Source organism: Bufo gargarizans, chromosome 2, assembly GCF_014858855.1.
Source record: "Bufo gargarizans isolate SCDJY-AF-19 chromosome 2, ASM1485885v1, whole genome shotgun sequence".
Classification (NCBI taxonomy): domain Eukaryota; kingdom Metazoa; phylum Chordata; class Amphibia; order Anura; family Bufonidae; genus Bufo; species Bufo gargarizans.
Window position 1 is genome coordinate 630,469,553 of NC_058081.1, and position 25,946 is coordinate 630,495,498.

General features: G+C 43.6%; 1 protein-coding gene across 7 annotated transcripts in view; it reads left to right on the top strand.

Annotated features, from left to right (window-relative positions):
* Positions 1 to 25,946, top strand: part of CHD5 (chromodomain helicase DNA binding protein 5) — a 241,244-nt gene that overhangs the window by 147,039 nt on the left and 68,259 nt on the right. For 4 of the 7 annotated variants that reach the window (XM_044282149.1, XM_044282152.1, XM_044282154.1 and 1 more), the window contains exons 21-28: positions 1,267 to 1,384; positions 5,619 to 5,743; positions 7,525 to 7,756; positions 9,695 to 9,733; positions 13,821 to 13,993; positions 16,036 to 16,210; positions 17,282 to 17,374; positions 18,175 to 18,263. In XM_044282149.1, coding sequence (XP_044138084.1) covers positions 1,267 to 1,384; positions 5,619 to 5,743; positions 7,525 to 7,756; positions 9,695 to 9,733; positions 13,821 to 13,993; positions 16,036 to 16,210; positions 17,282 to 17,374; positions 18,175 to 18,263 — 1,044 coding nt within the window. The remainder of the gene's footprint in view (positions 1 to 1,266; positions 1,385 to 5,618; positions 5,744 to 7,524; positions 7,757 to 9,694; positions 9,734 to 13,820; positions 13,994 to 16,035; positions 16,211 to 17,281; positions 17,375 to 18,174; positions 18,264 to 25,946) is intronic. The other 3 variants (XM_044282150.1, XM_044282151.1, XM_044282155.1) reach the window with 3 other exon arrangements.

Here is a 25,946-nt window from a genome sequence, read left to right on the forward strand (position 1 = left end):
TTTTCTGCCACACTTTTTCCTTCCCACAGACTTCCCACTGAGGTGCCTTGATACAGCACTCTGGGAACAGCCTATTCGTTCAGAAATTTCTTTCTGTGTCTTACCCTCTTGCTTGAGGGTGTCAATGATGGCCTTCTGGACAGCAGTCAGGTCGGCAGTCTTACCCATGATTGCGGTTTTGAGTAATGAACCAGGCTGGGAGTTTTTAAAAGCCTCAGGAATCTTTTGCAGGTGTTTAGAGTTAATTAGTTGATTCAGATGATTAGGTTAATAGCTCGTTTAGAGAACCTTTTCATGATATGCTAATTTTTTGAGATAGGAATTTTGGGTTTTCATGAGCTGTATGCCAAAATCATCAATATTAAAACAATAAAAGGCTTGAACTACTTCAGTTGGTGTGTAATGAATCTAAAATATATGAAAGTCTAATGTTTATCAGTACATTACAGAAAATAATGAACTTTATCACAATATGCTAATTTTTTTAGAAGGACCTGTATATTTCACATTCCCTATACTTAAAGGGGTTGTGTCACTTCAGCAAATGGCATTTATTATGTAGAGAAAATGAATACAAGGCACTTACTAATGTATTGTTACTGTCCATATTGCTTCCTTTGCTGGCTGGATTCATCTTTCCATCCCATTATACACTGCTCGTTTCCATGGTTATGGCCACTGCTGCAATCCATCAACGATGTCCGTGCCTGCACACTATAGAACAAATCACCAGCCTATGAGCGCCCCTGCGGTCCCGGCCACCAGAGAGGCCGACACTTTTTCCTATAGTGTGCAAGCACAACCACCACTGCTGGATTACAGGGGGGGTCATAACTATGGAAACGAGAAGTGTATAATGTGATGTAAAAATGAATCAAGCCAGCAAAGGAGGCAATATGGACAATCACAATACATTATTAAGTGCCTTGTATTAGCTTTCGCTACATGATAAATGCCACTTGCTGAAGTGAGAGAACCCCTTTTAATATATTACATAAAAATATAACCATAGGTATGCTTTAAGAATAGATGACAAATAGACAAATACAGATAATATTTCAATATATATATATATATATAGAGTGAAAAGTAGTTAGATGCAGACTATACATATATATATATATATATATATATATATATATATATAGACATTTAAATAGATAAATCTCAAACCCAACTAAGATGGAGACTCGCAATCTAAAGGTGTAGATGATATATCTGGTATAACTCTCTATGCACATATACTGACTCATCTTACTTTTATAGATGACTAAAATGCTGGATTTACTTGAAGACTTTCTTGAGTATGAAGGCTATAAGTACGAGCGAATAGACGGAGGAATTACAGGAGGGCTGCGTCAGGAGGCAATTGACAGGTTTAATGGTACTACTTTGTTACTCAATTAGTCTCTTAACACCTGCACCAAGTAGGACTGGCGTGTTGCAGCAAATAATGGGTGGTGTTAATACAGAGTGGCCTCCAACTATGACATTTCGATGTGGACATGTGACCATTGCAGCCAAGGAAAAGGAAAGAGTGGGGGACCCGGGAAGTAGCAGCACACAAGGGTCAGGGGATCGGTTAGGTCAGGGATGCTCAACCTGCGGACCAACAGCTGTTGCAAAACTACAACTCCCAGCATGCCCGGACAGTCTACAGCTATCAGCCTACAGCAGGACATGGTGGGAGTTGTAGATTTACAACAGCTGGAGGGCCGCAGGTTGAGCATCCCTGGGTTAGCTTATTATTACTCATGTTGGACTTTTGGTAAAAATTTCAAGGGACTGAACAACCCCCTTAATAGCAAATGTTTTGTGCCTCCATATTCTGCCAACCATAATCTTTGCAGCGTGTGCTGTAGTTTTTATTGTTAATATTTTGGGGTACATATGACTTTTTGTTCTCTTGTTGTTCCAATTTTCTTCTTGGGGGCAAGGTAACAACAACAAAAAATGCCGTTCTGGCATTATTTTTCCTTTTACCATGTGGAATAAATAACATGATATCTTAATAGTTTGGACAGTTACAGACACGCCAATATCAATTATATTTACTTTTTTTATTGTTTATACTTGTACATAAGATATGGGAAAAGGGTTTTATTTGAGATTTTAATATTTGTGTTTTAATATTTTTTACCATTCTATTATTCTTTTGTACATATTTTTTTAGTCCCACTAGAGGGACCCTGTAGTCACATCATGTAGAAGCCAGTGAGGTGAGTTATCGCCAATCCAGGCCGTTGCTGCAGATACTCATGAGTAGGGAGGAGGCTCATCTCCTGAGCTCACTCCATGGACACATCCACCGTAAATATATGGCAGATGGCACTAAGCAGTTAATATTGTTATTTACAATGGTTTTTTAGAAGTTTCCTGCAAAAATGAGCTGATCACAGGTTGTTCTGCTGCTGGGACCCCCAACTGTCATCTGCAGGGGTACATGGAGGCAAGTTTTCAGTCCCCTGCAGTGCCACCACAAAAAGATTAAAGCATTACATGGTGTCCATGAATGATTGATTGATGGCCCTCGTTAAGATCACCCTAATCATAATATTTGTGAATGGCCTTTCTAAAGCACACATTTCTTTAAAAGGTCCTTCCACATATTGATAACCTATCCTCAAGGCAATGGGAGCTGGGCTGTAGTAACCTGGCATGTCCTCTACTCGGAGGATGGAGCTGTGTTTCTGGCTGCGTTCAAGGTGCTAGATCAGGAGCTGGAGGCTGCAGGGAACAGTGGTGCCGTGTGTCGGACCCTTACCTTAGGATAAGTTATCGATATGTGGAGCCCAGAATGCCCTTTTAATCTTCAATGGAGATCCCTAACCTTGGAGGACAGTGGATCTACTAATGCCCGGACAATATAATACTACCACCTATAGCAGGGGTGCACAACCTGCGGCCCCCAGAGCCATGGTTTGCGGCCCCCGCCCTGCTGGGCAGAAACACAGCTGATCCTGCAATCAGCTGTGTTATTGCACAGAGTGCTGCACAGCAGATGGATCACAGGTTTTGCTCCTGCACTGTAGCAGGATCAGAAAGGGTCCCCGGCTATTAGTAAGAGCTGGGAAGCCGAGGAGAAGACAGAAGAGCTTTATTAGCGCTTCTGCCTTCTCCTCCATGAGCGCACTGCAGTGTAGACCCAGCGATCACATGATCTCTGGGTGTCTCGGGGGCAGAGGAGCGCTGCCCTGGTACAAAGCCTCCGCAGCAGGCTAGTTTGCCTTTAACTGGGACTTCTTTGGATGATCCAGTTACAGTGGAAATAGTACAAAAAAAAGTCACTTATTGTCTCCCAAAGGTCTTTCAGTGACCTCTTGGGGACAAATTATGTGGTAAAAATATATTTAAAAAAAATAGTTAAAAAATGATTTTAAAAAGTTTGAAAACTAAATAAATAAAAAAATAAAATAAAATAAAAAGGAAAAAGTGCTTAATAAAAGAGTGTTCACTGTCCCACCACAGTCTTTTTATGAAAAAGTGCAAAATTTTAAAAAGTGACAGTGTCCCCCAAGGTCTTTTTATGACCTCTTGGGGGACATATTATGTAGCAGAAATATATTAAGTTAAAAAAAAGTTCATACATAAAAGAAAAGAAACCCACACCAATCAAAACCGTCACCATTACTGCCCCATTCACGTGAAACTTTTCATATTATATAGCAAAATACACAAAATAGAGATCTAATTATAATAATTTATTTTGGTGTCAGTTTGCATATTTAAAGAATAAGGAGCTATAGTTTGAAAAAATATATACTTTTTAAAAACGTTTTGTACAGTTTCCCCCAAATAAAAATTGTTGCAAAAATTATCTTGGTAGTCCAACAAATCAGATAGTTACAACCATTTGAACCACCACGCGCGCTAAATCACAAAAAAGTGTCTGGTCATTAAGGCCTTTTCGGGCCTGGTCATTCAAGCGTTAACCAATAGGCGCCTTCCCCACTAGCAAGGTGATGTGCTTACTGGTTACTGCAGGGCACCTATAACTGGATTGGCAGGAGATGATGATAACCAGTGAGCTCCGTCCTCTGCAGTGAAGGAAACCGCTGATTTATAAATAGGAAATGTCGCCACTTTTCTGGTAAAAATGAGGCCTGGAGCATGGCCTCTGAAATAGAAAATTCTTAATTTCCTGCTCCACTCCGCTCTGGTCCTCTGCGCTGCCTCCGCTGCTTCCATCTTCCGGTTCCTGCTCTGTTTACACCTGACAGTGCATAACCATGGTCACTTGCACGGCTCCAGTCAATGACTGGCTTCAGCAGTGACACGCTGCTTGTGGCCACATCGCCGCGTAAGCCAGTCATTGGCTGGAGTGGTGTATGACCATGTCCATGCACTGCCAGGTGTAAACAGCGGAGGCAGTTCGAAGAACCAGAGAGGCGGGGAGCAGGTAAGTATAACTCTTCGGTTTCAGGGGTTATGCTGCAGCACGATATTTGGGACAATTACTGGGAACAAGTGTTCATAGGAGCGCTCATATCTTATATCTGGCCGGTATAATCGTGCAGCTGATCAGTCGATAAACAAGGAATCGCTCATTTGTCGGCTGATTTGCATATTTTATCAGGATGAAAGATGTACAATTATCTGCTGCACATCTCCCTGTGAAATCAAAATGAAGGCGGAATGACTGTGGCAGTGATCACTCCTCCCCAGTCACTTTGCTTGTGTAATAGGCAGATGAGCGCCGATCAACATTTTTTTATTTGCGGCCCCTTGAAATAGAGCGATGTGACAATGCGGCCCCCAGACTAAAAAAGGTTGTGCACCCCTGACCTATAGGGAAGAAAATAGAACTGAATGGATAGAATAATTTTCTTAAGTTGCTGAAGGTTTAAATTTGAAGAGCATCTTGTTCATTCCCTTCTGCAGCATTGAAGGATCTGCAGCATGAAAGGTGTTGGCTTCTAAACCCATATCCAACTACGGCAACAGCAGTTCACACTAGGTCAATAGTAAAAAATGTCAAAATGGCTGCTGTCATTTTCATATAAAAATCAATATACAGCTCAACCCAGGCTTAATGTTGTAAGTGGCTTTTATGTAATCTACTTAGCCGTATGCCTTTTATCAGGCTGTATCCGGCAACATATCCACTTCTACTTGGAATAAAATGGTCTGAGCAATAGACATTACAAGGCCCTTTGTGCAAAAGCTACTACTGAGCCCAATGTCTAACCTAGTATTTTTAAGATTTTTTAGATGATTTTGACTGAATGCAGGTTGATATATCATGGCCATAACAGTATGTAGTCACCAAAGCAGTCATGTGAACTACTCTGTGTCCAGACTTTGAACGAGGCAGCTCTTTCTTCCCCTCTCCAGGGAGCAAGTTACAGCAATGAATTAAATTCCACCAAGCAAATTAGCTGCATGTTACCAAAATCTTGTTGCTAAATCTATGAAAGTGACTATGGTTCCGTTTAGAACTGTTTTATTGGATAAAATAAAATGTATTAGGTGGTTTGTCTATGTTCAGCAAACAGGGTATCTCCTCTTTGGGACTTCTGAATTCGACAGCTGCTTTCACTCTAAATGATTTGATTTGTGACATATTCACCATTATTAAGAAAGCTGTATTTCACTAATGTGTCTTCTCTCTCTTTTAGCTCCAGGTGCTCAGCAGTTTTGTTTTTTATTGTCTACCCGAGCTGGAGGATTAGGAATAAATTTAGCTACTGCAGATACTGTCATTATTTATGACTCAGACTGGAACCCGCACAACGATATACAGGTCAATTAAATAATCATTACTCATTTTGTGGACAGGAACAATGTCCCTCGGGGATGATTTATTAATGAAAATTGGTGTAACTTCTGTGCATAGAGAAATGTTGTGTTTTAGTTTACACCAGATAAGTCTGGCGCACAATGCAGAGGGGCAGACCTTGGCGCAATGCTTGTATGGCGCACCAGTATTAGTAAATCTCCTCCATTCTTCTAAATTTAAAGGAGTTTCCAGGCTCCTGATATTGATGGCCTATCCTCAATAGGGTATTCCAGAGGATAGGGGATATCTATCAGATCGGTGGAGGACCTACCGCTAGGACTCCCACCAGTGTGAGGGTGTACCCCGTGGAGCCCCCATGGAATCCACAGAGTGGCTGGTCAGAAAAGTGCACTGCGGCTCCATTAATTTCTATGGGAGCACCGGGGATAGCCGAGTACAGCGTTCCAGAGGGTTCAAGGCCCCCGTTCCGATAGTTATCCCCTATACACCCCTTTAATACCTGATTAGTGCTCGCTGCCGCGGGCACTAGAACTAGCACTGTGAATGGAACATGAACTACAGCTCAGTTCAAAGTGTAGTGATCATGCTGGGTTACTGCAGCTTAGCTCCCATTGATTTCAGTGGAACCAGAGCTGCAGTAACCCAGCATGACCACTACACTTTGAACTGAGCGGAGCTTCATGTTCCATTCACAGTGCTAATTCCAGCCCCAGAGGCTTCGGACAAGACCTGATCATAAGGGGTGCGGGGTGTCAGATCCTCACCAATTGGATATTAATGACTACTGATGAGCGGCAGGGATCATATTAGAATTCGCAATATTTCGCGAATATTTTGTAGAATATTCATCAAATATTTGTGAATTCTAATATTCGTTATATTCTACAATTTTTTTTACTAAAAAAATCGGCGCGGTAATGTTCGCGTAATATGCGAATATTACGCAATCGATACAGGTGTGGGTCAAAAATGAATTTATAGCACTATAGAATTTAGTACTATATATTTGTTTTTTAGAATATTCGTCATTGTTTTCCATCTGAAGTCATGATTCCTCCCTGCTTAAGTTACTTAAGCAGGGAGGAATCATCATGATCTTCAGATCGAAAAAAAGACGAATATTCTAAAAAACAAATATATAGCACTAAATTCTATAATATTCGTTTTTTTAGAATACTCATAATATTCTAAAACAAGATTATATAGCAATATAGCGAATATTCGAAAAAAACAAACACAAATATAGACCAATTTAGCTAATATAGTGCTATAATCTTTTTTTTTATAGTTGTAATTTTCTTCCAATCTGAACTTCAGATAAGAAAAAAATTTAAACAATTAGACAAAGAAGATTATAGCACTATATTAGCCAAATTGCTCTATATTAGTTTTTTTTCCGAATATTCGCTATATTGCTATATTTTCTTGTTTTAAAATTTTACGAATATTCAAAAAAAAACAAATATATTCTATATAGTGCTATATATTCATTTTTTAGAATATTCTGATTTTTTTCCCATCTAATGTCATGATTCCTCCCTGCTTAAGTTGCTTGTTGGCCAATGACTCATGTTTGACCTATCCTGAGGATAGGTCAATGTCATTAGCTTGGGAAATGTAAAATAATTTACATCTCTGGTCCTTTAGTTGGGCCTCATATGTATCCTCATGCACGCCATGTGCCACCATATTGGCACCTCATAATACACTATACGTTGAAAAAAATGGAAACATGTTACTGGAGAAATTTCCTGGAGACACTCATGAAGAACCCTTCTCTACAGGCTTTCAGCCGTGCTCACAGAATCGGGCAGAATAAAAAAGTCATGATATATCGGTTTGTCACCAGAGCCTCCGTAGAGGAAAGGATTACCCAGGTGGCAAAGAGGAAAATGATGCTGACCCATCTAGTAGTACGGCCAGGTCTGGGGTCCAAATCCGGCTCCATGTCAAAGCAGGAACTGGACGATATCTTGAAATTTGGAACAGAAGAGCTTTTCAAGGATGATGTTGAAGGTAAAGAAATCGTAATACAACCCTTTCAACGCCCCATTCATCTTTCATGTTACCATCACCTATCAACTCTCCTGTGTGGTGAAGCCTGTTTTGTGCTGTTCCTCTATTATCCCTCCTGGAAATGTCTGATTGACAACCGGGTGTCACTATTCTGCTTGTCAGTACGGTGTGTCTCTAAATAGTGTGCCACTTGTGGACAGAGTCAATGCTTCTGGGGACATACCCCATTGGTAAGCGTGGTAGAATACCCATTTGTCAATTTTTACAATTGACGTAGACAACTTATTGAGTTGAGGAAAGTTGTTTTTTTGCTAATAGCAACCAATCAGTTTAGTTTTCATTTGTAGGCCACATTTCCTCAGAGACAACTTTTATACTAAATCCCTAAATAGCACTGATAATGTATGAAAACTAGTGCAACACAAAAATGGAGGATGTGCTCATAGCAACCAGTCAAATGACTGCTTCTATTTTCTAACCTATGCTACATCAAATGAATGCTAGATCCTGATTGGTTGCAGTGGGAATCTGTCTCTGGTTTTGTTCACACTAGATTTCATACATGAGGTCCTGACCCCACCGGTTATGTTGGTCTTGTAAAGGCGTTGGTGTTGTCAGCCCTCTTCATAATTTCTTTTATGGCTTATGCACATTATAGAGGGGGTCCGTACTCTGCCCTCCCCCAATGAGTCGGGAAGTAGACTGGCATGCCTCTCTCTATGTATATACCAGCTACTAACATGACACATACCAATAGCCTCACCTGTAGATGCCAAATTATCCAAAACTCCAAACACAAGGGAAAACTATAAATTTCGGCATCCCTGGTGGTTTAGGACATGGTAGGGGTTAGTGTAAGAATCCCTAGTGGTCTAGTGTGGTAAAGGGATTAGTCATACCTGGTGTCTAGTGGATTACTCACTTGCCCAGGCTGGTTATGTACCAGGCAGATGGCAACCCCAAGGGTAGGTTCACACAGAATTTTTGGAGGAGGATGTTTTTCCTGCAGTGGATTCGAAAGGAATTGGGAATATAAATGAAGGACTTATACTTCTCCTCCCTGCTGGATCCACTTCTGGCTAAGGATACATTCACATGAACGTTTGCCATCCATGCTCATTTTGCAGACCGCAAACGGTGGATCTGCAAAACACGGGCATTGTGGTGGAGACCCATTGACCCCAATGGGTCCGCCATCTGCAACATGCGGCAAATGAGAGGAGATGTTCTAACTTTTGAATAGCGGAGGCACGGACCCGGAAGCACACACAAACACATGGAAGCCCTTTCTGTGTGCATCCAGATCTGTGCCTCCACGCCACAAAAGATAGAACATGTCCTATCTTTCACCGCGTCTTGCAGATCGCAGACCCATTTAAATTAGTGGGTCTGCACCTGTATGCGGGGTGTGCGTTCCGCATTTTGAGGAACAGAATGGCCAGCCCTGTGATAGAAATGCCTATTCTTGTCCGCAATTGCGGGCGAGTATAGGGCATGCTCTATCCTTTTTGCGGGGCCGCGGAACAGAAGTACGGATGGGGACAACACACAGTGTGCTGTCCGCATCTTTTGCGGCCCCATTGAAATGAATGGATCTGCATCCGATCCGCAAAATTGTGGAATGGATGCGGAATACAATATAGGGTCGTGTGAATGTACCCTTAGGTTGAAAAAATCTGCCTCAAAACCTTCTCCAAAAAACTCCATGTGAACCTTCCCTAAGAAAGATTTGAGAGAACAGCATAAAATAGATGAAAATAAGTACAAAAACAGTAAAAGCAAAGTATTAATAAAGTAATTGCGGATTTCATGTGGTTTGCATTGTCAGAAATCCGTTGTGATGCTCTGTATGTAGCGACTGTGATGTACGTAGCAGGACTGCCTAACTCTCCCCCTTCTTTACTGATGTTTTTGTGTCTTCCCTCCTTTTTACTGCAGACCATCACTGTGGCAACTTAACCATATGCAAGAAAACTGGTGAGCGGTTCTGTGGTCGGACGGCTAAGATGCTAGCAGAGCAGTGGCTTGTCTGTAGTGTCGCTTTGCCCTTTAAATGCCGGAATAATATTGCTTACAAAAAAGGCTAAATTTCACATAGAGGCAAATCACAATTAAAAACCACATCATCTGAAATTCCCAGTTAACGTACTGACCTGATCGGACCCTCCAATATACTGACCGCACTCCATAATATGCAACAGCTGAAAGATAATGGAAGAAGTAGGCTTTCACAGCACCACAGAGTATTTCAGGAGACGTGTATTAACCTGATTATGTTAGTGAGGACACATTCTAACAAGGACGGGACCTTTATGTGGAGAGGGAAATAGAGACAAGTGGTAAATTAGGGACTGATGGTGGAAAACAAGGCCTCCAGCAGCACAGAGTATTTTAGGAGACCCATATACTGCTGGGCTTGTGGGAGGAGGAGGTGACTTTAGTAAGGGCAGGGGGCTCATTGGAGACAATAGAGACCCCCCAGCAGCACAGATTATTTCAGGAGATAGTCACTCGTCTACTCATATCATTATGTTAGATCAGGGCTGTAGGTTACATGAGGTGAGGAGAATGGAACAAGTGTCAGATTACAGACATTGTGGCCGTACGTGGTCTCCAGCAGCACAGAGTATTTGAGGATTGTGCTGGTTTTGCAGTGAGCTGTCCTCTCCTTTGATTATGTTATAGAGGTCAGTGGCAGAGTCATGGTGTGTGAAAGGGGATGGAGACTGCAGAGGAGCATAACAGAATTATCATGTGGAAGCTACATCACACGTCTTTTCTATTAAGTAGACCTAGCGGTGTAGTCCCACAATCCCACGTGATACAGCTTTCTGTACAAGACATAATATTTAGCACTGCCCATCCTGGTCCGTGAATGGAATCCTAGAGCTACTGTGACACGAGGGAGCAGTGGGGGATCATTCTGCCTAAAAAAAAAATCACAATCTGAATAAAGCTGGATGACAACCCCTATTGGCACCTGCAATGACCGCCCCACTAACGTGAGGGTCCCCTTCTCGGGATAGAAGACCGGGTCCGTCCACACATTGCAAGGTCGGCTGATTGTTTCAATGGCTGCCATATAACGTTCCATAGCTGTAGCTGGAGAGCCACACCTTGAAGACCGTCCCCCATAGTTAAAGAATACGTACACCTTTGCCACCATATTTTTTGTTATTGTCCCAATGCATTTACAATGAAAAATGAAGTCACTTTGCAGTAGATCATAATTAAAGATGCCCAGTCATTTTGTTTATACAGCTCCCATGAAAACCTATGCATCTCCATGGTAACAGACAACAAATAAACCCTGTATAGTCAGATCCTGTAGTCACACTGAGGCTGCTCTCACAAGAAACGGTCGTTTTTAGAACCATTGCAGTCTATGGGGGTATTCGAACTGCGTTTTTTTTCACAGCCAGTGAATACTGTCCATCCAAAAATAGGACATGTCCTATTTTTGGCCGTTTTCATGGAACAGATGGACCCCATTGAACCCATTTTTAATGGCGGCTTAAACATACGTACACACGCTTTTTTTTTTATATTCGTACAGATGCCACTAATGATGGGCATAATTCATCATCGGGCACAAAAGAAGGGTTTACGTTTTTCTAGGGGCAGTATTTATGCAGGGGCATATTCAGGGGCATTATCTCTACTGGGGGCTATTATATATTATGGGGGGGCATAATATATACTAAAGGCCCTGCAGGGGTTGGGGTTTTAAACAAAGGCCAATGAAATTCATCAATTTTTAGGCTTCATTCACACGACCGTTGTGTGGGTCCACATGGGTTGCCGACCCATTCTCTTCAATGGGGCCACAAAAGATGCAGACAGCACTCCGTTCCGTGGCCCCGTCTGTCCTAGTCTGTTTTGCAGACAAGAATAGGCATTTCTATTAGGCCTCCTGCACATAACCGTATGGTTTTGCGGTCCGTTTTAAATGGATCAGTTTTTCATTTTTTTTTCTTTCAGTAGTGTATCTGTTTTGCCGTCCCGTGCTTCCTTTTGTGATCCGTTTTTTACGGGAAACGGAAGCATACAATAATGTTTAAACAGTACAGTAAGTACATAAAAAAAATTGGGCTGGGCGTAAAATTTTCAATAGATGGTTCCGCAAAAAATGGAACGCATACGGAAGAAATACGGATGCGTTCTGTATGCATTCTATTTTTTTGGCAGAACCATTGACTTGAATCGAGCCACGGAACGTGATTTGCGGGCAATAATAGAACATGTTCTATCTGTAAATGGAATGGAAATGCGAAAACGGAATGCATACAGAGTACATTCCGTTATTTTGTGCGGAACCATTGAAATGAATGGTTCTGCATACGGACTGCACATGGAACCCGCAAAAACGGAACGGAAACGGGAAGAAAAAACGTTTGTGTGCAGGACGCCTTATGGGCAGCCGGTTCTGTTCCACAAATTGTGGAACGCACACAGGTGGAATCCGTGTTTTGCGGATCTGCAATTTGCGGACTGCAAAACACGGTGCGGTCCTGTGCATGTAGCCTAAGGGTGGTTTCGCACTAGTGCTATGCCATTCCGTTATAGGTTCAGTTTATAACGGAATGCCTATACGGAATGCAAAACTGAAGCCTTTAAGAGGCATTCCGTTTTGCTCCGTCCTAATAGAAGTCTATGGGCAAGCATAACGGATCCGTTAGAGCTGCTGAAGGACCTCAGTGGATAACTAAGGCTAAATGTACGCAACAGTGAAACTAAAAAGCCGACACCACACGCTGTCAGTTTTTTATGGCCATTTTTCAACCATATGTGCGTCCGTTTTCTGTCTGTCCATTTTTAACGGCTGTTTGACGGGGGGCACTCCTGTCTAAAAGACCTTTAAAAATGGGGTCTTCTGGCAGTGAAAACGGCTAAAACTAGGACATGTTCTGTTTTTTGGATGGACGCTATTTACTGGCAGCTAAAAAACGGCAATGTGAATAGCCCCATAGACTTCAATTGCTTCTAAAAATGGACGTTACAAAAGCTCCAGTCACAGGGCCATTTTTCGCGTCCATGTAAAAGTAGTCTAGATGGGATTCTCACGTATTCCTGGCCCGTTAATAGCATACACATGGAATACAACTACGAGCGGTCTGCACGCCCTATGTGAATTTTAAGTGTGTTGCTATTTTCCACAGCTGCAAATGCAACACCAGCTTTGTCACTGCCATGACTTGTTGTGTAATTTCCGTGGCTGTGTGGGACGCCCACTCATCAGCACCATTACGCTTGGATGCGGCTGTTTATATCATGCTATTTTGTGTCTAGATATGCGTGTTATGCTACTCTAATTAAAGGGGATGTCCACAGTAGATGAGATTTTTACCTAACCAGGAAAAACATGTTTCAAATTCAATACTATTAGTGAAAACCGTTACATGTGAAATTACCCAGGTCTCCGTCTCAAGATCAGTTACTCTCTGACAACCATTCCTGTTGGGCTGTTGTCAGTGCCCCTCAGTGGGTTGTTGTTTAAGATTGTCCAATGGAATTAACAAAATAACACCAGGTGGATTTACAGAGCACAGTTACCCTTAAAGGGCAACTCCAGATGGAAAGGAATATTCTACCACCGTTCCAGTTCCATAGTAAGTGGTTGCTTCCAACCACCTCTGTGCACCAAAAGAGTGTCCAGAGCCGTTGTTACTCACCGACTCTCAGGTCTTTTACTGGCAGTTCATACATTTTACGCTCACTAGAGGGCGACAGTGGGCACAGAAAAAAACTCCTCCAAGGAAATATGTGCTCCCACCCATGGAATGATGGGAGGGAAATCCAGAATGTATTATGTAACTTACAAATAGTTTATCCACTGTGTCAGGAGTTGCCCTTTAAGCCCTCATTTGTAGGTGGACATCCCCTTATCTGTGCCTTGCAATAGTATGACGTTGGCTTCCATAAACCTGCAGTTTTTCTGAACTAGAACTAACCGGAGTTAACCCTCCTTTGAATCTCAGGTCCTGATGACTACAACTCCCATGATCATGTCCTGTTTGCATATTCCAGTGCTTGGTGATAACTTCTCTGTGTTGAACATTTTTAGGTGACAATAAGGACGTTGAAGACAGCAGTGTCATCCATTATGATGATGGTGCCATCTCAAAACTTCTGGATAGAAACCAGGACGCCACCGAGGACACAGAAATCCAGAACATGAATGAATATCTGAGTTCTTTCAAAGTGGCGCAGTATGTCGTGCGAGAAGATGACGGAGTGGTAGCCTCTGTTTACTTACCTTTAATATAGAATAAATCCATAGAATCATACGTTGTTATAAGTAGAAGTTCTGCCATCTTCTGATCTGGTTTGTTGAATAATTACTAATGGTTTGCAAGATCTCTGGTTGCCGTCAATAAATGGCAGCCTTGATTGTTTACTTCCAGGGGTTAAAGTGTAAACCTTTTTGTAATATACTCTGCCTTCTGTTTAGATAACCCAATGTTAGCAAGTCTCCACTGTTATGTAAATAGAAGACAGAGGAGCGTTGCTAAGGCTCAAAATGGGCCACTTTAAAGGGAGTCTGTCAGCACATTTACCCCTTTTTAACAGTTCCCATAGCGCTGTAGCCGCAACACAGATGATTAAAACGGTACCTTTATATGCTTTTGTGGACTTTTAAAACTGCCAAAAATGAACTTTGATGCATATGTAAATGAGGGCTCGCAAGTGCCCAGGGCGGCGTCCACCGCGTTGGTGCCCAGGCAGCTCTGCCTCTTCGGCTCTTATCCCTGCCCAGCCTCTTCCTCTGCCCGCCCATCTGTTTTCTCTCCCCCTCAGCGAGATCCCGCGCCGACGCGATGACTTCCTTGGTTGTGGCATGTGCATAAGCTACTGCGATGCCGTGCCAGCAATGGGCATCGCAGTGCGCATGCCCCGGCCAAGGAAGTTATCGCGTCGGCGCGGGATCTCGCTGAGGGGGAGAGAAAACAGATGGGCGGGCAGAGGAAGAGGCTGGGCAGGGATAAGAGCCGAAGAGGCAGAGCTGCCTGGGCACCAACGCGGTGGACGCCGCCCTGGGCACTTGCGAGCCCTCATTTACATATGCATCAAAGTTCATTTTTGGCAGTTTTAAAAGTCCACAAAAGCATATAAAGGTACCGTTTTAATCATCTGTGTTGCGGCTACAGCGCTATGGGAACTGTTAAAAAGGGGTAAATGTGCTGACAGACTCCCTTTAAAGCTATTTTTCTAATAGAAATGTACAATTTCAGTAATTAAAGTCTATTACAAAAATGGTCAGTATTACTGTCCCGATTCATAAAAAAGAAAAGAAAAAAAAGAATGACAGTTAAGGATTGGGCTAGAAGGAGAGGAGTAAAATCACCTTCAAAATTGTAGACCATTGATGATTAGACCATTAATGGCCGCATAATTTTGCGATTAAATAGCAGTTTAAATGCCTCTAAAAACGATCTGAAGGCCGCTCCAAGCTGCATGTCAGCGCAGTTTTACCCACTCTGCACCCGCGCCACATGGCTTTCCCATTATCGCAGCACTGTCTTGTAATGAGCCATGTACCTGTGAGATCGACACACATGACTGATGTCCATCATCTCAATGTAAACAATGAAGGTTCTCATTCAGTTACTGTAAGCAGAGATCTTGAAAGGTGATAAAGTATAGTAGAAATTTTAATAAGGAACCTTAAAGAGTAATAGACTTTTAGCTATAACGCGATGCATTGCTGAGAGGTTTATACAGCAGATTAGAAGGAGGTTTAATAATTAGAGCTTCCTGAGAAAGTGGGGTGACAACCAGTAACGTCACCAATGCGATCTCAGGAGGGGTTGTCACCTTCTTTGATCAATCAACCCAGTGCCCTGCATAACTAGCCAGCTGGGTGACAACCATTGTTTCAGCTGTAATGGTGGAACTACAGTATATTGAGTCTGATCTTCTATCTAAGGCTGTATTCAAAAGACCGTATCTGTTTTGCTGTCTGAAAATTGCAGATCTGGAAAATATTGATGCGATCTGTGTGCACCCATTGTAAAAATGCCCATTGTTTTCTGCAAGAATAAGATATGTTCTATAATTTGCGGCACTGCTGCACACCGATGATACAGAAATGAATGGGTCTGTGTGCAGGCCGCAAAAAATGCAGATCAGACACGGACCGGAAATACGGTTGTGTGAATATCGCCTAATGGCATTATTAGCAATGGGACAATCTTTACTTCTGTGCAAATGATTCAGACAAGAAGCTAGACATGAAATCATGGGAGTCCTCATCATGTTATTATCTCACCAAACTTTAGGAGGAGGTTGAACGGGAAATTATTAAACAAGAAGAGAATGTCGATCCTGATTATTGGGAGAAGCTCCTTCGTCATCATTATGAACAGCAGCAGGAAGATCTGGCAAGGAATCTTGGAAAAGGAAAAAGAATCCGCAAGCAAGTGAACTACAACGATGCTTCACAGGAGGACCAAGGTGCCGTCTGTGGTGATAATTATTACTGGATATAATCGAGAAGGTCATACTAATTACAGTGTTCTTCTCCACTCACACTCAAATCGGCTGGTTTTCTCTTAGCACTCAGGCTGTATGATCTCGCACCTCTCTGCAACTTCTTGCTGATATATAGTCTTTACAGAGCATACCCTGATGCCTTGCATAGTGAGAGTTGTAGTGTTTACTGGAACTATGATGCAATGTGTAATCCAAAATAATGTGCACAGCTCACACTGCACTAATCAGAGTAGTCATATACATAAGCATGGGTGTATAGACCTTTCAGGCTGCCTATGCTGCCGCTACAGTGGAGTCAAGAGAGACCAAAGTCAGGTTAGCTCTATGCCCATTGGTAGAGAAGAACCAGGTAGAGCAGTGTTGGACTGACCATCCAACCTGTGGCTCTCCAGCTGTTGCAAAACTACAACTCCCAGCATGCCCAGACAGCCTACAGCTATCAGCCTACAGCCCTGTATCAGAGGATCCTCCGGTGGGTCCAGCCTCTCATACCATAATTGACCCTAATGATTCCTGAGGGAAAAAAAACAACTTGGTTGCCTGTGGATCTAGGGTCTATTTCTTTGATTCAAAACCTGTAACCCTTTATTGATTATATAGGGGTGGGCCCCAGGAACCCCAAAACGACAGTGAGCTAGAAGGTCATTTTGCCATTCTACAAAGCATGGACAAGGGTAAGGTGCAATATCCTGCCTTGCATGCAGAGTAATGGGGAGGTGCAAACCAGGACTTGGAGGGTGGGGACACTGCCAGAGACCTCTGGTGGACGCTTATCTCCCATAAGTACAAATGCTTGGGTGTGAATTCCTATATGCCTGATCTTTTTTCCCAAAAAAACTCTGTCAGCGATGGAAAATTTTCAGTAAGGCCAATGCTTGTCCAGTGTCTGTGGCCACCTTTACACCTAATATCAGAGAAATGAAGTCCAAGAGTGGTGTATGAGAACTCTCGACGTTAGCACCTGTGGTTTCTTTTTTATCCATGCCTTGGAATGTTGTTACCATTCATTCTTTCTTTATATTTTTCATTTAGAATGGCAAGATGAACTTTCTGACAACCAATCAGAATATTCCATTGGTTCAGAGGATGAAGATGAAGACTTTGAAGAGAAGCCTGAAGGTCAGAGTGAGTTACACTTTTTCCTTAGATGGATGCGGATCACCTATAGGACAGTAAACCCAACAGGCAAAGGTGCCGTGATTAGTTGGTAACCTAGAGCGGTTAGTTTTACTATGGCTTGTCCATCAGCCCACAATTCTATCCAAACAGTGGACTACTATGGAGACAGTAGGCCAAAGAAAAGCTTCACCACATGAATGGGGAGACATGGCGTGGCCACCTGTTTCACCAGGTGGGTTGTCCCATCAAGTGGTTTTAGTGCTCCAAGATGAATGAGGCAGTTCACCACAGTTTTATGTCTTCTGATCTGTAGGTGCAACATCATATTGTTAGGCCGAATGCACATGGCCGTGTTCCGCGGCCGAGAGCGGTCCGTGGTATGCCGGGCTGGATTCCTGTTCAGAGCTTCATGTCGCCGCTGCACAACAGTAATACACCATACGAGTGTATTACTGTACAGCAGCGACGGCATGAAGTGCACGGCGTCATAGCAACCAATGACGCCGTGTGCGCTCCTGCTCTGAACAGGAATCCAGCCCGGCATACCACGGACCGCTCTCGGCCGCGGAACACGGCCGTGTGCATTCGGCCTTAAAGTAATGAAGTCATAGCCCAACATAGACTCTGTTACCCAGACTTTAGCAGTGAAATATAGTCAAAAGTCAAAGTTAAATTTGATTGGGTTTGCCCAGGCCCCAGTCATAAAGGCACCCTTTGTTATCGAGCTTGAGAGTCTTCAGGTACTGTGATTCAAGGTTTGATGGTCTTTGAAAAGAGACTGACACAAGTGTATATAATTTCCATAGGTGGGAGGAGACAATCTCGTAGACAACTGAAAAGTGACAGAGACAAGCCTCTTCCTCCGCTTCTTGCTCGGGTTGGAGGAAACATTGAGGTACAAGTATAACGGGCATAGAGGGGGACGAGGGCCTAACATCTAAACATTTTGATTCGCAAAGGCTTGAACTTTATGTGACTCTAAGAAATATCAACCTGAGTTGCGTATTGTGGAACTTTATTCACGCATAAGTTTATCGGCTTGAACGTTTTCTATTAAAGGGCATGTCCATCTTGAACACCAATTTGCAGGTTACATATCAGATTAATCTTAATGAAAAATTTAACTTTATAAATACATTACTTATCCTGCACTGATCCCGAGTTAAGGTCTGTATAATAATCCTGAACTGCGTTCGCAATTGTTCTGGTTTTTGAGCTAATAGCTCTTTTTCAATGTTTGCATAGAGATTTGACTTCTGGGAAGTGTAGTCTTTACCTTAGTGCAGTGCACTTTATACTTAGTAGGAAAAAAATATAGGAACTCCGCAAATCTGTTAGAGGTATGTCTGACAACTTTCATTGACAGAGGATCAGTAGAAGTACTGGATCAGTACAAGATAAATTATGTATGAACACAATGACTCCACCATCAGAATAGTGAGTGCAGCTCTGAAGTATTATGCAGGATGTAACTCAGTATCTGGACAAGATAACTAATATAATGTATGTGCACAGTGACTCCACCAGCAGAATAGTGAGTGCCGCTCTGAAGTATAATGCAGGAAGTAATTCAGTATCTGGACAAGATAAGCAATGTATATTCAGTCATGGCCAAAAGTTTTGAGAATTACATAAATATTGGAAATTGGAAAAGTTGCTGCTTAAGTTTTTATAATAGCAATTTGCATATACTCCAGAATGTTATGAAGAGTGATCAGATGAATTGCATAGTCCTTCTTTGCCATGAAAATTAACTTAATCCCCCCAAAAACTTTCCACTGCATTTAATTGCTGTCATTAAAGGACCTGCTGAGATCATTTCAGTAATCGTCTTGTTAACTCAGGTGAGAATGTTGACGAGCACAAGGCTGGAGATCATTATGTCAGGCTGATTGGGTTAAAATGGCAGACTTGACCTGTTAAAAGGAGGGTGAAGCTTGAAATCATTGTTCTTCCATTGTTAACCATGGTGACCTGCAAAGAAACACGTGCAGCCATCATTGCGTTGCATAAAAATGGCTTCACAGGTAAGGTATTGTGGCTACTAAGATTGCACCTCAATCAACAATTTATAGGATCATCAAGAACTTCAAGGAAAGAGGTTCAATTCTTGTTAAGAAGGCTTCAGGGCGTCCAAGAAAGTCCAGCAAGCACCAGGATCGTCTCCTAAAGAGGATTCAGCTGCGGGATCGGAGTGCCACCAGTGCAGAGCTTGCTCAGGAATGGCAGCAGGCAGGTGTGAGCACATCTGCACGCACAGTGAGGCGAACACTTTTGGAAGATGGCCTAGTGTCAAGAAGGACAGCAAAAAAGCCACTCTCTAAAAAAAACACATCAGGGACAGATTGATCTTCTGCAGAAAATATGGTGAATGGACTGCTGAGGACTGGGGCAAAGTTATATTCTCCGATGAAGCCTCTTTCCGATTGTTTGGGGCATCAGGAAAAAGGCTTGTCCGGAGAAGAAAAGGTGAGCGCTACCATCAGTCCTGTGTCATGCCAACAGTAAAGCATCCTGAGACCATTCATGGGTGGGGTTGCTTCTCATCCAAGGGAGTGGGCTCACTCACAATTTTGCCCAAAAACACAGCCATGAATAAAGAATGGTACCAAAACACCCTCCAACAGCAACTTCTTCCAACAATCTAACAACAGTTTGGTGAAGAACAATGCATTTTCCAGCACGATGGAGCACCGTGCCATAAGGCAAAAGTGATAACTAAGTGGCTCGGGGACCAAAACGTTGACATTTTGGGTCCATGGCCTGGAAACTCCCCAGATCTTAATCCCATTGAGAACTTGTGGTCAATCCTCAAGAGGCGGGTGGACAAACAAAAACCCACTAATTCTGACAAACTCCAAGAAGTGATTATGAAAGAATGGGTTGCTATCAGTCAGGAATTGGCCCAGAAGTTGATTGAGAGCATGCCTGTCACGGACGGTGTACAGGAAACAAGGCAAAGCAACATGTATAAACGACTCGCTGGATCCAAAAACTAAGGAACCAGGGGAGACCCCTGCAGAAGATCTGGCACTTTCCCTGGCTGCTCAGCCTATGCAAAGATCCGAATGGTGGAGGTTTGCATATCCACGAACCTAGACTATAAAGCCCTGAGCACCCTACAATAGTGAGGGGACACGACCACCGGCTCCCTAAACAAGATACGGAGGGAGTCAGGGTCACCTGGGATCCAGCAAACAGAAAATAACAGATAAAGGTACAACACTTAGCTTTGAAGCAAACAGGAGGACAGACTCAGCGTGCACACACACTCCAGGAAGTAGTATAAGCCGCCCAGAAAAGCCTTCTGGGGAAGAATTTAAAGGGAAGCAATTAGTCCAACACGTGACAGCTGAGAGAGGCTAACGAGAGGAGGAGCTGAATACCACAACACAGAAACTCAAGGAGGAGGTTCTGAAAGGCCTCTGTCAGAGCTTCTCAGCTGTCTGGTTGTGACAGTACCCCTCCCTCTACGAGTGGACTCCGGACACTCAGAACCCACCTTCTCAGGATGGGACCTATGGAAAGCCCTGATGAGACGAGAGGCCTTAATGTCCGTCACTGGGACCCACATCCTCTCCTCAGGACCATACCCACTGAACAAGGTACTGAAGAGAACCGCGGACAAGACGAGAATCCACAATCCTAGAGACCTGAAATTCAAGATTCCCATCAACCATAATCGGAGGAGGGGGCAAAGGCGAGGGTACAATGGGTTGAACATAAGGTTTCAATAAGGACTTATGAAAAACATTATGGATCTTCCAAGTCTGAGGAAGATCAAGACGGTATGCAACAGGATTGATGACAGACAGGATTTTGTAAGGCCCAATAAACCTAGGGCCCAACTTCCAGGAGGGAACCTTCAATTTGATATTCTTGGTAGACAACCACACCAGATCACCAACATTCAGGTCCGGACCAAGCACACGTCTCTTATCAGCCACACGCTTATATCTCTCACTCATGCTCTTTAGATTATCTTGAATCTTTTGCCAAATAGATGACAAAGACGAGGAGAATCTGTCCTCATCAGGTAAACCAGAAGACCCCTCTCCCGAGAAAGTCCCAAACTGTGGATGAAACCCATATGCACCAAAAAATGGTGACTTATCAGAGGACTCCTGACGACGGTTATTTAAAGCAAACTCAGCAAGGGACAAAAAAGAACACCAATCCTCTTGATTCTCCGCCACAAAACAACGCAGATATGTCTCCAGATTCTGATTGACGCGCTCTGTCTGGCCATTCGACTGCGGGTGGAAAGCAGAAGAGAATGACAACCGAACCCCCAAGCGAGAACAGAAAGCCTTCCAGAATCTGGAAACAAACTGCGTGCCCCTATCAGAGACTATGTCTGAAGGAATACCGTGCAATTTGACAATGTGATCAACAAATGCCTGCGCCAGCGTCTTAGCATTGGGCAAACCAGGAAAATGGATGAAATGCACCATTTTGCTAAAAAGGTCCACCACCACCAGAATCACAGTCTTCCCCGAGGAACGAGGCAGGTCCGTTATGAAGTCCATGGACAGATGTGTCCAAGGACGGGAAGGAATGGGTAAGGGAAGGAGAGGACCTGATGGCCGTGAATGAGGGACTTTGGCACGAGCGCAAGTCTCGCAGGCTGCCACAAAACCCTCAACCGACTTACGAAGCGCAGGCCACCAGAATCTCCGAGCGATGAGATCCAGTGTGGCTCTTACCCCCGGGTGCCCAGCAAGGACCGTATCGTGGTGTTCTTTAAAAATCTTGTGTTTTAAAGCGAGAGGCACAAACAACCTCCCAGGAGGACAAAGATCAGGAGCCTCTGACTGGGCTGCCTGCACCTCTGCCTCCAATTCAGGAAAAAGAGCAGAGACCACCACACCTTCAGCCAAAATGGGACCCGGGTCTTCAAAATTCCCGCCTCCCGGAAAACAACGTGACAGGGCATCTGCCTTCACATTCTTAACTCCAGGGCGGAACGTGACAACAAAATTAAACCTAGAAAAGAACAACGACCATCTGGCCTGTCTCGGGTTCAGACGCTTGGCTGACTCCAAGTAGGCCAGATTTTTATGGTCAGTAAATACGGTAATAGGGTGTCTGGCTCCCTCTAGCCAATGGCGCCATTCCTCAAAAGCCAACTTGATGGCCAACAATTCCCTATCTCCCACATCGTAATTTCTCTCTGCGGAGGAGAGTTTTCTTGAGAAAAAGGCACACGGTCGCCAATTGGCAGGAGAGGAACCCTGAGACAAGACCGCCCCCACACCCACCTCAGAAGCATCAACCTCAACTATGAAGGGTAAAGAAACATCAGGTTGCACCAAGATGGGAGCGGAAGCAAAACTCTCCTTGATATCAGAAAAAGCCTTACGCGCCTCTACTGACCAAGAAGAAAAATCTACCCCCTTTCTGGTCATATCAGTGAGTGGTTTAACAATAGAAGAATAATTCAAAATGAACTTCCTGTAATAATTGGCAAAGCCCAAAAAACGCATCAGCGCCTTTTGATTCTCAGGAAGCTCCCACTCAAGCACAGCGCGGACCTTCTCGGGGTCCATGCGAAAACCAGAAGCGGAGAGAAGAAACCCCAGAAATTGAATTTCTGGAACCGCAAACACACATTTTTCCAGTTTCGCATATAATTTATTCTCCCGCAGGATGAGCAAGACCTGACGTAAATGTTCCTTATGAGTTTTGAAATCGGGAGAAAAAATCAAAATGTCATCCAAATACACCAATACAAATTTTCCCATCAAATGATAAAAAATGCTGTTCACGAAATGCTGAAAAATGGCTGGGGCATTCATCAAACCAAAAGGCATAACCAAATTTTCAAAATGGCCCTCAGGGGTATTGAAGGCCGTCTTCCATTCGTCCCCCTCTCTGACCCTGACCAGGTTGTATGCCCCTCTTAAATCTAATTTGGAAAAGACTTTAGCCCCAACAACCTGGTTAAATAGGTCCGGGATCAGAGGAAGCGGATAAGGGTCACGAATTGTGATATTGTTCAGCTCCCTGAAATCCAGACAAGGTCTTAAAGAACCATCTTTTTTCTTAACAAAGAAAAAACCAGCGGCAACAGGTGACTTCGAGGGTTGTATGTGTCCCTTTCTCAGACTCTCAGAGATATAAGCACGCATAGCGATCCTCTCAGGTTGGGAAAGATTGTATAAACGAGATTTAGGCAGCTTGGCGTCTGGGATGAGATTAATAGGGCAATCGTACTCCCTGTGCGGGGGCAAATCCTGAACTCCACTCTCAGAGAAAACATCCGAAAATTCAGAGAGAAAAGATGGTACAGTCTTAGTAGCAACCTCAGAAACAGATGTCATGAGGCAATTCTCTCTGCAAAAGTCACTCCAACCATTTATTTGCCTCGCTTGCCAATCAATGGTGGGGTTATGCTTAGTGAGCCAGGGCAGCACCAACACCAGAGGGGTGGGTAAACCGCTAAGGACGAAACATGACACATCCTCAACATGAGCATCACTCACAATTAAACGGATATTGTGAACTATGCCCGTTAATGATTTTTGAGAAAGTGGAGCGGAATCGATAGCAAAAACAGGAATATCCTTTCCCAAAGTGCGCACCTGGAAACCATGAGTTATCGCAAATTGATTATCAATGAGATTAACCGCTGCTCCACTATCCACAAAAATCTCACAAGCAAATGGAAAACCTTAAATGTCCGCCTCAACCCTGCCAATAGTAACAGACGGAACATTTTTAAAAGATTTTTTCCTGTTTGTTTCTTTATTACTCCCAGAAAACTGCCTGAATCTCCTAGAGGGACAAATATTTGCCAAATGATTTATACCTCCACAACAAAAACAAACCCTCCCATGCGGGCTGAATCTTCTATTGTCAGAAGCAATCAACCCCAGCTGCATGGGCTCCTGCTCAGAAGGGGCTGACGGCGACTGAGACCCCTGCGCACAGAACGGGACCGCTGCACTGTCCTGGGACTGAGTATGACAGGAAGGGGACATCTCTCCTCTCTCTCTAAGACGCCTGTCAATACGAACGGCCTGAGACATAGCAGAGTCCAAAGAAATAGGCCTCTCATGAAAGGCAAATGCATCTTTCAATCCCTCTGAAAGACCATGGCAAAATTGACTTCGGAGCGCAGCATCATTCCAACCAGTATCAACTGCCCATCTCCGAAATTCTGAGCAGTATATTTCTGCGGATTGTTTACCCTGGCATAATAGACGTAGTTTAGACTCAGCCAGAGCAATACGATCCGGATCATCATATATCTGACCCAGGGCTAAAAAGAATTCATCCACTGAACGGAGAAGCCGTGCCCCCTCCGGCAGCGAAAAGGCCCAGGACTGAGCGTTACCTCTGAGCAGCGATATAATGATCCCCACCCTCCGTTCCTCATCACCAGAGGAGTGGGGAAGAAGGCGAAAATGGAGTTTGCAAGCCTCTCTAAAACGCACAAAATTCTCACTACCCCCGGAGAACGTATCCGGGAGCGAGATCTTAGGCTCAGAACAAACTCCAAGAACGCAAGCTGAACCAGTCACTTGAAGCTGAGAAAAAGTCTTACGGAGATCAGCTACCTCCAATGAAAGACCCTGGAAGCGTTCAGCCAAAAGTGAAACCGGATCCATGCTTGAGACGGTTATGGCGGCTTATAATGTCACGGACGGTGTACAGGAAACAAGGCAAAGCAACATGTATAAACGACTCGCTGGATCCAAAAACTAAGGAACCAAGGGAGACCCCTGCAGAAGACCTGGCACTTTCCCTGGCTGCTCAGCCTATGCAAAGATCCGAATGGTGGAGGTTTGCATATCCACGAACCTAGACTATAAAGCCCTGAGCACCCTACAATAGTGAGGGGACATGACCACCGGCTCCCTACACAAGATACGGAGGGAGTCAGGGTCACCTGGGATCCAGCAAACAGAAAATAACAGATAAAGGTACAACACTTAGCTTTGAAGCAAACAGGAGGACAGACTCAGCGTGCACACACACTCCAGGAAGTAGTATAAGCCGCCCAGAAAAGCCTTCTGGGGAAGAATTTAAAGGGAAGCAATTAGTCCAACACATGACAGCTGAGAGAGGCTAACGAGAGGAGGAGCTGAATACCACAACACAGAAATTCAAGGAGGAGGTTCTGAAAGGCCTCTGTCAGAGCTTCTCAGCTGTCTGGTTGTGACAATGCCCTGTCGAATTGCAGAGGTCCTGAAAAAGAAGGGCCAACACTGCAAATACTGACTCTTTGCATAAATGTCATGTCATTGTCGATAAAAGCCTTTGAAACGTATGAAGTGCGTGTAATTATATTTCACTACATCACAGAAACAACTGAAACAAAGATCTAAAAGCAGTTTAGCAGCAAACTTTGTGAAAGCTAATATTTGTGTTATTCTCAAAACTTTTGGCCACGACTGTATATACACCATGACTCCACCAGCAGAATAGTAAATGCAGCTCTGGATGGAGCTCAGTATCTGTACAAGGAAAGTAATGTAAAATGCGTACACTGACTCAGCCAGCAGAATAATGAGTGCAGCTGTGGAGTATAATGCAGGATGTAAGTCAAGATCTGTATGTATAATGAAAGTCA